At 36.9% G+C, this 11,000-nt stretch overlaps 1 protein-coding gene across 2 annotated transcripts in view; it reads left to right on the top strand.

Annotated features, from left to right (window-relative positions):
- The window catches only part of map4k5 (mitogen-activated protein kinase kinase kinase kinase 5), a 16,348-nt gene that overhangs the window by 1,680 nt on the left and 3,668 nt on the right, over nucleotides 1–11,000 (top strand). The window contains exons 4-28 of one of the 2 annotated variants that reach the window (XM_016478291.1): nucleotides 73–120; nucleotides 228–270; nucleotides 354–426; nucleotides 1,416–1,547; nucleotides 1,791–1,853; nucleotides 2,003–2,084; nucleotides 2,761–2,880; nucleotides 3,124–3,202; nucleotides 4,452–4,510; nucleotides 4,739–4,806; nucleotides 5,416–5,460; nucleotides 5,668–5,710; nucleotides 5,793–6,009; nucleotides 6,468–6,553; nucleotides 6,647–6,688; nucleotides 6,853–6,937; nucleotides 7,459–7,538; nucleotides 7,633–7,693; nucleotides 8,129–8,243; nucleotides 9,200–9,258; nucleotides 9,353–9,456; nucleotides 9,579–9,756; nucleotides 9,873–9,941; nucleotides 10,048–10,140; nucleotides 10,248–10,318. In XM_016478291.1, coding sequence (XP_016333777.1) covers nucleotides 73–120; nucleotides 228–270; nucleotides 354–426; nucleotides 1,416–1,547; nucleotides 1,791–1,853; nucleotides 2,003–2,084; nucleotides 2,761–2,880; nucleotides 3,124–3,202; nucleotides 4,452–4,510; nucleotides 4,739–4,806; nucleotides 5,416–5,460; nucleotides 5,668–5,710; nucleotides 5,793–6,009; nucleotides 6,468–6,553; nucleotides 6,647–6,688; nucleotides 6,853–6,937; nucleotides 7,459–7,538; nucleotides 7,633–7,693; nucleotides 8,129–8,243; nucleotides 9,200–9,258; nucleotides 9,353–9,456; nucleotides 9,579–9,756; nucleotides 9,873–9,941; nucleotides 10,048–10,140; nucleotides 10,248–10,318 — 2,115 coding nt within the window. Of the gene's footprint in view, nucleotides 1–72; nucleotides 121–227; nucleotides 271–353; nucleotides 427–1,415; nucleotides 1,548–1,790; nucleotides 1,854–2,002; nucleotides 2,085–2,760; nucleotides 2,881–3,123; nucleotides 3,203–4,451; nucleotides 4,511–4,738; nucleotides 4,807–5,415; nucleotides 5,461–5,667; nucleotides 5,711–5,792; nucleotides 6,010–6,467; nucleotides 6,554–6,646; nucleotides 6,689–6,852; nucleotides 6,938–7,458; nucleotides 7,539–7,632; nucleotides 7,694–8,125; nucleotides 8,244–9,199; nucleotides 9,259–9,352; nucleotides 9,457–9,578; nucleotides 9,757–9,872; nucleotides 9,942–10,047; nucleotides 10,141–10,247; nucleotides 10,319–11,000 lie in introns of both variants that reach the window. The other variant, XM_016478220.1, reaches the window with a different exon arrangement.

The raw sequence follows: 11,000 nt of genomic DNA, 5'->3' as shown, positions 1-11,000 counted from the left end.
TTTTGTGTGTGTGTGTGTGTGTGTGTGTGTGTGTGTGTGTGTGTGTGTGTGTGTGTCTGTGTGTGTGTTTAGGGTCTGGCTTATCTGCACTCCAAAGGGAAGATGCACAGAGACATCAAGGTAATACAGCTTTATAATCATTATATGTATTCATTATATTGGTGTTCTACCGGTTTCAAACTATCTTTCTCCTGCTAGTTAATAACTCTCAACTCATTGTGCAATAGGGGGCGAATATTCTGCTCACTGACAATGGAGATGTCAAATTAGGTGAGATGGTCACGCAATAATTGCAGGGTGTGTGCTTGTGTGCCATTGAATTTGAATGTTAAACAAATCTTCCTGTTTTACAGCCGACTTTGGAGTCGCTGCTAAAATAACGGCCACCATGGCAAAAAGGAAATCCTTCATTGGGACGCCCTACTGGTAAGACCTGTTTTGTGATGAAGAAGCAGTTATATTTAAATATGCTTGGTATACATGTTCTTTTCAGCTCTCTGTACATTTGAAAAGTCCGGAAAAGGTATTACAACATGGGGAAAAAAATGGAATAGCATCATAAAAAAAAGTCTAAGACTCTGTGAACGTGCGTAGAATCTCATAATCCACATTATAAAATAGAAGTCTACCATAAGAACAGCAGAGGTGCCGTTCAAACAGTGAAATGACCAAACGCTGAAAGACGTTTCATTGTTCCAAAATAACAATGAAAAATGGCAATAAGTGCCTTATTCAGAGTGAATGGCTCCTTCAGGATTTCTGTGAACTATAACCTACTGTTGTGCCAAACACAGTCGGCTAGATGAGGGTAGACACGCAAAGTGCATGTGAAGTTCAGCTCACGAGACAAGAATGCAGCTCTACAACCTTCAATAAACAGGAGAGTTTAATAGCATTTTGTGACTTAATCAGACTTTGTGTGTATTTCTGTTCATGATGAGCTTTGATAACTGAGCACACGGGCAGAACCAGACGCTTCACCATTATGTTAGAAACCGTTTCCCCTCACTCATTAAAAGTCTGTAAAAGTCGAGCAAATGATCAGACTTAAGTTGTTTTTGAAAGAAGCCTCTTAGGCTCACCAAGGCTGCATTTATTGGATTGAAACTACAGTTAAAAACAGAAATATTGTGAAATATTATTGCAGTTAAAATACCTGTTTTCTATTTTAATATATTTTAAAATGTAATTTATTCCTGTGATGATAAAGCTGAATTTTCAGCAGCTATTACTTTGGTGTCACATGATCATTCTAAGATGCTGATTAGGTGCTCAAGAAACATTTCTGATTATTATCAACATTGTAACCTGTCCTTGCTGAATAAAGGCACTCATTTCTTTTAAAAAGAAAAAACTTTTGAACAATAGTGTTTGTGGATTTTAATGTCTCGTCTGCTCTGTGTTTGTGTTTATAGGATGGCTCCAGAGGTGGCGGCAGTGGAGAAAAATGGGGGTTATAATCATCTGTGTGATATCTGGGCTGTTGGAATCACATCTATAGAACTGGCAGAACTACAGCCTCCCATGTTTGACCTTCATCCCATGAGGTATATACACACACACACACACACACACACACACTTACTTGTTGCCAATGAGCAGACATGTTTTTAACCAAGGCATTTGCTCCAGTCCCAAAGTTATTGTGAATCTTAATAACTTAATTATTTGCAAAAATGTTTGAAGCCAAGATAATTAACCATTAGACTACAACCAAATCCTCACATATTTACTCCGATATTTGTATCTTTGTGTTCCCCTTCTTTCTTACTTTTTGTGTGTATGTGCAGGGCTTTATTTCTGATGTCTAAAAGCAACTTCCAGCCACCCAAGCTAAAGGACAAGACCAAATGGTGAGTCTCTCTGGCCTGTTTGTATGTATTTGTTTGTATATTTGAGTTATAGAGAAATATACAGTGTGTTCTGAATGAGTGTTTTACAAATAAAATCTTAAATCCCTGTCTCTTTCCCTTTCTGTCTTAACTGTCTTGCTTTTCTGCAGGTCTACAGCCTTTCATAATTTTGTTAAAATTTCCCTCACAAAAAACCCTAAGAAGAGACCAACAGCTGAGAAGCTGCTCTCGGTAAAAAATCAATCACTCTCAAAAAATTTCCTCTCAAATCAATCTCCATTTGTATCTGTTTATGATTCCACACAGTACAGTTCTTTAACTCTTAGTGGAAGTTTATGTGTGCATGCAATGAAACAAACTCATGTAACTCGTGAGAATTGTGCACTTGAACTCAATACTGTATCTTGAAAGAAGTCTCTTATGCTTACCAGAGCTGCATTTATTTGATTAAAAATAAAGTAAAATCAGTAATGTTTTGAAGTATTACAATTTAAAATAATTTTTTTGTTAATATAATTTAAAATGTCATTTATTCCTGTGATGGCAAAGCTGAATTTTCAGCTGCTATTACTTCAGTCTTCACTGTCACATGAACCTTCAGAAATCATCCAAATGTATGCTGATTTGGTGCTCAAGAAACATTTCTTTAAAAAAATCAAAGTAAAAAATTCTTACTGACCCCAATGTTTTGAACGGTAGTTTAAATCACAGTATGCTGCTGTAAGAGTATAATAATTGGAAATATATTTGTAAAATGAAAAATGTGTTCAACACACCTGTGTCCATTCAGTCAATATTAACTATTTTCTTGATTACGTTCCTCTATTCTGTTATTTTTGTCTGAATATTACATAGGCCACTTCACAAGCAGCCACTTGCACTACATTGTCTCTGTGTTTGCATGCAGCACTTATTTGTGGCTCAGACAGTTTTGACTCGACGGTTAGCTTTAGAGCTACTTGATAAGATGAACAACCCAGATAATCATCAGTCTCACTTCAGCCAGGGAGATGAAGATGACCTGGAGGTAACCCATGTGACTTTTGTGTGTGTGTGTGTGTGTGTGTGTGCGCATGCATGTACGAGAGAGATGGCAAGTTATTATGTACGTCTGTGAATGTACTCTGTGTGTTAGTTTGTGAGAGTTTGTGTGTAAATGTCAGAGTTTCAGTGTACAAGTGTGAGTGCACATGGCTTTAAATGGTAAATGTGTGCAAACGATTGTGTGTGGTATAACACGTTTTTACTATGATTCTTTCTCTGGTCGAAGCCACTTGCTGAGCGCCACACCATCCGCTCGTCCCACAGCAGGAGCTCTCGTGCTGAAAGGACCCAGTCACAGATCAACTGTACGTCAATCACATGCCTGAGCATGATTATGAGTGTCTCACTGTCTAACCTATCCCCATTGAACCCCAAAACAGTTCCACTGGCTGAAAGAACTTATTTTGTGTGCTCTATTTAGTTCCTGGCTGGAAATCTTATATTTCAATATATATAATACTGATCATCTTTACCATCAAAATATTAAGTTTTATCTTTACTAAAAGCTACTCTTTGGAATCCAAAACAGAGTAGCCTGAGGAGTCTGGTGTCTCTGGTTAAAGATCTGTGTAACTGATCTGTTGTATTTGTCAGATGAGAATTTGATAGTTTAAGATTTAAGATAGAATACATGCTATTCTATAATTTGTATAGTTGTAGAGTGGGTTTTTGGAAGATTATTACCCTAAAAGTGAGTTAAATATGAAACAACCTCACATTGGGAACATTCAGGGATGTCCTCGTTTAGAAAAATGTGTGTGTGTGTTTTTTTTTTTTTTTGTAAAAATGCAAAGTTTTCTTCTATGGTTAGGGGCTTGTAGAAGTCTATCATATGTCCTTGTTTAGATAGCTAAGTCAACATGTGTTTGACCTTTATTTATGAACATGATGTACCACCACACTCCAGACCACATTCATGATAAGTGACATCTCTTGGTCTTACTCTGCTCTTGAAGAGTTTTAGCTCTTATTATTAGTTCGGTAACACTTTACAATAAGGTTCATTAGTTAATAGTAGTTAGCTGTATTAGTTCACATGAACTAAGCATAAACAAGACTTCTACAGCATTTATTGATCTTAGTTAATGTTAGTTCCAACATTTACTAATACATTATTAAAGTCAAAAGTTGTATTTGTTAACATTAGTTAATGCACTGTGAACTAACATGAACAAACAATGAATAACTGTATTTTCATTAACTAACATTAACAAAGATTAATAAATACTGTAACATATGCATTGTTGGTTCATGTTAGTTAATACATTAACTAATGTTAACAAATGACATCTTATTGTAAAGTGTTACCATTAGTTCTGATAGAAATGCAGTCTTGAGCCCCCTGTGGTGGAGATGTAGTACTACATGTTTGGACTTCAGCTTGAACTTTGTAGCAATTTTTTGTACAAACAAAGCATTCCTGTAGTGTTGAACAGAATGTCAAAAATATTAAAATAAGTGCAGATAATTGATGGTGAAATGTTTTTGTCTTGTCAGTGGCATGCTAGGTTAATAAGTGCAGTAAATAAGTCTACTTTCGTCTCTGTATTTCAGTTGATAGGATTCAGTTTGAGCCCCCCATGAGGAAGGAGACTGAAGCAAGTGCTGAGATGGTGAGAGAAGCATTGCATAGTCCAGATAGTCAATACATCACTAATATTAAACACACACACACTACAGAATAAACTTGCAGTTCATTGTTTGATAAGCTTAAAACCAAACATTTTCCATGCAAATATCTGCATGAGTAAATTGTCTGTTTGCCCAGATCAGGTATGCAATGACCCTGAATTGCATGTTTTTAAAAGAGAGTGTGTGTACATATGGTTCTTTCTTTGCAGGATGTGACGAAAGACAATGATTTCTCCTCCCCCTGGAGCCCGTTTACAGAGGGCCCCATCACCTCCAGGTAACCATTAAAAGTTTTCTTTGTGACTTTATGAATGATTTAATTCCCACTACTGCCACCCGCATGAAAACGCCACAAGCAATCATTTCCCTGTTCTGTCTGCAACATTTCTCTGACGTCCCCACAAGTCTACGCACTTCCTTCTTTCTGCAGAATCTCACATGAGATCTGCTTGCATTCCCTCTACTTTGACTGTTCTGTTGTGTTCTTTCTTTTTCCCGTTTTCCTTTACTTTTTCCCTTTTGTGCACTCCTCCACTGAAGGAGTCTTCTGAAGAGCATTGAGGAGGAGTTGTTTATACGGTAAAGAATTGGTTTGTGTAGCTGTTATTTAACAGATCCATGGAAACATCAACGCAGGGTTTAAAATTAACTCACCAAGAGCCCAAATAAGAGAAAAAAACTGTCTTTTAGTACTAAAGGAAATGAATAAAAATTGATGTGTGGTGTAAATAATTGCATTATAACTGGTAAAATGAAAAATACGATACCACGTTTGGTAAAAAATGTAATATTCATTCCATTATTTAGTTTCTTTTAACTGTGAACTAATAAGCTCATGAATATTGTCTCTTTCTGTCCATTTCTCTCTCTCTCTCGGTCTCTGAAGAGGGCATTTGGCTCCATTAGAAGATGCTTTTGAAGATGTTGATCTGTAAGTGTGGCACTCTTACACATTAAACATTATCTTAAAGACTTTATAGTCTTCTTGGGCTTGCTCACTTGAGGTTGTAAGGTATCATATTCTGTAAAATCAGCATTGAAAAATATGTGCTGAGAAAACTGCAAAATTAATCGCAAGCAAAGACCAATTAAGTAATTCGATTCTTTTTCTCTCTCGGTTTCATCTCCCCCCTCTCAGTTCTACTCTTAAACAGGGAAGGCCACCACCGCTTCCTCCTAAGGTAACTGTGAGTTTGTGTATAAGTGTACATCTCTATAATACATATTTTATTGCTGTGTTTTTGAAATTCTTATTCTTATCAGCCTTCTCAGCCTCGGTTGAGCAGTGAATCCGATGAGTTTGCTTTGAGCGACGGCTGTCAGACGGTGCGGAGGCTCCCGGGCTCTGATAACGGGCCTGTACCAGTGGCTCGTAGACAGAGCACACCTGAGAGAGGAAGTAACGCAGATCACTCCCACTCAGACTACCTGTCTGTGAGCGTCAGCAGCCCAGGACTGCTCTCACACACCGCAGACCATGGTAAGACACACACACGCTCATTCTCCAAGTCATGTTTATACACAGCTACTGTTCATGTACCATTCTCATGTAGATGTATTGGAGAGTATTTTGAATAAGTAAATTATACTACTGTTCAAAAGTCTCTCTTATTAAAAATACAATAAAACAGTAATATTGTGAAATATTATTACAATTTAAATAATGGATTATAATATAATATACTTACAATATAATCATTTTTATAAATTTTAAAATGTGATTTATTCCTGTGGTGGCAAAGCTTAATTTTCAGAAGCCATTACTCCAGTCTTCAGTGTCATATGATCCTTCAGAAATCATTCTAATATGCTGATGTGGTGCAATATTGAACAATGTTTGACCACTGAATTTAGACCAGACTTGATCAGAACGACACATTCCAGAGAGTCATAATAAATGATCAAATTTTGTCAAAATTTCACTCTCACTCGCTGTAGAGGAAGATTCAGACGGAAGTGTAAATGGAGATCTTTCAAAATCACCTCCCAGTCGTCCACAGAGGAAAGAGAGAAAAGATTTTCCTGTAAGTGTGTGTGGGGTATGTGTCTTGCTGAGACGAGTGTGACGCAGGAAAAGAACGTTGCTCTCTACTAATTTTTCTGTTCTCTTTTTATAGAAACCTGCTATTAACGGCCTGCCGCCCACTCCCAAAGTCCTGGTGAGTGACATCATCGCACATCATCACTTATGATGTGCGATTGCTGATTAAATGCTAATATCTCCCTATCTCAATATTCAACAGCTATTTGCTCAGTCCTTTATTTTAATTCTGTATTTTATAACTGTCATAAGCTCACATATTACCTTTCTGCGTGTCTGCAGATGGGAGCTTGTTTCTCAAAGGTTTTTGATGGTTGTCCTCTTAAAATTAACTGTGCCACTTCATGGATTCACCCGGATACCAAAGGTAAAGTGCCGATAACCATAAATGTCTGTCTGATATTAAATTTGATACTATTTTGTATAAGTAAATAAAAAAATGGCTGGGGTCAGTTTTTAATGGCTAAGATTTTTATAAGTACGAGTCCGACTCTCTAACCATTAGGCCACGACTTCCCCACTTATAGTGTTTTTAGTATCTTCTCTGTGTATACTGTAAGTCTCTAATCCTCAACAAGGCTGCATTTATTTGAGCGAAAATTCAGTAAAGCAGTAATATTTTAAAATCTCACTAAAAATTGCTGTTTTGGCAAAGCTGAATTTTCAGCATCATTACTCCAGTCTTCAGAGTCACATGATCCTTCAGAAATCATTCTGAATCATGCTGATTTGCTGCTCATTCTCATATGCCGCTCCTATGCTGATTCTTAATGTAATTAGTGTTGAAAGCATTTTTTTTTTTTTTTTTTTTTTTTTTTTTTTGTAAACTGTGGGTTCTTTGATATCATCAGCCTGTAAACACTACTACTTCTGTTTGGATTTTTTTAGACCAGTATCTGATATTTGGCACTGAAGACGGTATCTACACTCTGAACCTGAATGAGCTACATGAAGCCACCATGGAGCAGGTACAGCCTAAACTCTGACCTTTCACCTTTACCGTTGACCTTGAACAGAAAACAGGTCTATGAACGCATAACCTGCTGTGTTGATGTGTTTCAGTTGTTTCCACGGCGATGCACATGGCTGTACATAATCAATAATAATCTGATGTCATTATCAGGTGAGTGATGTGGGAGTGGCTCTTCTGTCTTTCTGTTACTGAGATTCTCTGCAGTACCTACATGATCCCTGTCTGTCTTTCTATCCGTTTCTTCCTGTGTTCACGACTGATTCACTGCTTGCTGGCTCTTTTAATGCCTAAATCACCATAATCAGAAGGTAAAATGTCAAACCTCTGTCCTCTACAGCACAAACGCACACAGCTAATATCACATCATCTTTCTGGCCTCATTCTTAATCTGATTTTGATTCAGCTTGCATAACTACACAGCTCAGCTTTTCTTTGTGCAGGGAGTAATGACTACTCATTTCTGTGGGGCATCATTTTCCATTCTCATCAGCACAAATGATATGAATTGTTATTTGTTGGATTTCCTGTGTGTAGTCATACTCTGTGTAAGGTACGCGTGTGATGTGTGTTATCTCTCGTTTAAAGGGAAGACGTTTCAGTTGTATTCCCATAATCTGATTGGGCTGTTTGAACAGCTCAGGAAACCTGGACTGGCCACTCAGTTCCACACCCACAGATTCCCTGACAGGATACTGCCCAGGTACACACACACACAGTTTTTGCACATTTCACAGTATATTTGCCATGATTTTATTAGCAACATAAAATTAAGAAACACTTTGAAAATTGTTGTTAGCCATTCCTAAAGAAAGTGTCCTTACACTTGGAGCAAATCGTTTAATAGTATAATAGTTTGGTTGTAATAAATTTTAACTTGCAAAAATTGGTTTATGTGTGTTTTTTATATATGTAAATGTTAAAAATGTCAGAAACATGCCTTGATTATTTTTAATTAGATCTAAAGACACAAGAAGTAATAACATTCAAAATAAAATAAAAAAAGCAAGGCACATTTTTAATACTGTATGTGTATGTATGTATGTGAATGTATTATGTATATATAATTTTAAGATTTCTTTTTTAAAAAGTTAAAAATAATATTTGGTCTTTTAACATTATTTTATATAAATCTATTATATACAGTTTAATATTGTTTTATTATATAGTAGATTATTTATTTATACATAAACATATATTTTTAAAGCTATTAGTTATATCACTGACCTGTGATATATGACCTTTTAGTAGGGGGCGGGGCGTGGTGGAGGTGGGGCTTAGGTAGACGATATTATCGGATATTGCGATATTTTTAAGGCGATTATCGACAAGATATTTTTGACATATCGCCCAGCCTTATTATCTATGCACTTTTATATTATTTGTTTACATTTTGAAGTAGTTTTTATTTTTACATTTTCAATTTTAGTTTTAGTCATTTTTATATACTTGTCATTTTTATTATTTTTTTATATTTCTATTTCTTTTATTTTCGCTTTAGTAATTTAAGAATGTCAACTTATACTTTAATAGAAAAATAAATAAGTTTAAGTTTTTCATCTAATATTTATATTTTATTTAATTTCAGATTTATTTCAGTTTTTCTACATTTATTTTTAATTGTTGTAGTTAACAGTTACACTGTTGTCTGTTTCACAGGAGATTTGCTCTCACCACCAAGATCCCCGACACCAAGGGATGCCACAAGTGTTGCATCGGTAAAGCTTTAAACACACACTCCTGTACAAACACACACACACACACACACACACACTCGGACTGAGTTTGATCTGCTCACTTTCTTTCTTTCAGTGCGGAATCCGTACACGGGTCACAAGTATCTCTGTGGAGCTTTGCAGTCTGGGATTGTTTTGCTGCAGTGGTACGAACCTATGCAGAGATTCATGCTTATAAAGGTTAGACACACAAAAAAACTGTATTTGCAAACCAGAAGGAAAGTTGAGTTAAATCCAGACTGAATAAAACAAAAGATGGCATATGACATTATGAAGCTTTTAAATCTCTCTCTCTCACACAGCACTTTGATTTCCCGTTACCAAGTCCGCTGCGTGTGTTTGAGATGCTGGTGGTCCCTGAGCAGGAGTATCCTCTGGTGTGTGTGGCGGTCAGTCAGGGCACTGAGCCGGGACAGGTGGTTCGCTTCCAGACCATCAACCTCAATTCCTGCTCCTCCTGGTTCACTGAGATCGGCTCAGGTACAGCTCTCTCTCAAACACAGTTTATTCTGTTACTTTATACTGTCCTATACCATGCTAGTAAACTACCTAATGACCTAGTAAAAAAAAGTGATGGTATGTTTATCTGTTTGTAGGAGGTAACCAGGTCGATACGATTCACGTGACACAGTTAGAGAGAGACACCGTGCTTGTGTGCCTGGACAGTGAGTGAAATAACATTCAACATCTACCTTGATAAACATTATTTAAAAAAAAAAACTAAAATTATTGAATATTTCTAATGTTGTCTCTCTTCTTGTGTTTGTATAGAGAATGTAAAAATAGTGAACTTGCATGGAAAGCTGAAGTCTAATAAGAAACTGGCGTCTGAGCTGAGCTTCGATTTCTATGTCGACTCAGTAGGTGAGAGATTCACTTCTGCACTCATCCAGCTGTGGTATGCTTTTATTCTGTTGTGTAGTGTGTTTGATGGGTGTGTGTAACCTTATATATGTGTGTGTTTCTGTCAGTGTCTCTCCAGGACAGTGTTCTGGCCTTCTGGAAACATGGGATGCAAGGGAAGAACTTCAAATCAAACGAGGTAAACGCAGACATTGTGTCAACATTGCATTATTAGTATATATTTATTTTATCTGTTCATGCATTCAAACCTATGATGTGAGCACAAGCACTCTTTCTGGTGAAACTTGTGTGTGTGTGTGCATGCGCGCACAGTGATGGTATGTATTTGTATTATGTGTGTGAGGTTTTGTTTCATGTTTCTTGGCTCTGGAGCTTGTAATATAAGTACAATAAAAGGCCAAAGGTCTTCTGGAGGTGAAGGACTGTCTTTATGAAATATGATAGTGTGTGTATAGATGATGTAAAATTCATGTACAATCAGAAAGCTCCAGCTGGCCAGAGAGTAATGAATTAAATTATTCAGCTGTTTTTCCTCCTCTCTGACTCCAATGAAAAGCGGTCGGCACCTACACCCCTCAAAAGAGTGTGTCAGTGTGTGTGTGTATGTAGGGAGAGCTTTACAGCCTGCCAGGTGGTGCACCTGCATTGCCAACCATTGTATTTTGAGAACACGACCCATGTGCGATTATTTTCACCTATTGTTTAAAGTTTTTGGGATGGGAGTAGATAGAGGTCTGATTAGGAGGTTGTGGTGTTTGACTATCATTATTAAAGGAATGGATCACCCAAAGTTGGAAATTTGCTGAAAATCTACCCCCAGGCCATCCAAGATGTAGATGAGTTTGTTTCTTCATCGGAAA

This window comes from Sinocyclocheilus anshuiensis, unplaced genomic scaffold (assembly GCF_001515605.1).
Source record: "Sinocyclocheilus anshuiensis isolate Anshui unplaced genomic scaffold, SAMN03320099.WGS_v1.1 scaffold413, whole genome shotgun sequence".
NCBI lineage: Eukaryota > Metazoa > Chordata > Actinopteri > Cypriniformes > Cyprinidae > Sinocyclocheilus > Sinocyclocheilus anshuiensis.
This window is presented reverse-complemented; position numbering and strand designations above follow the sequence as displayed.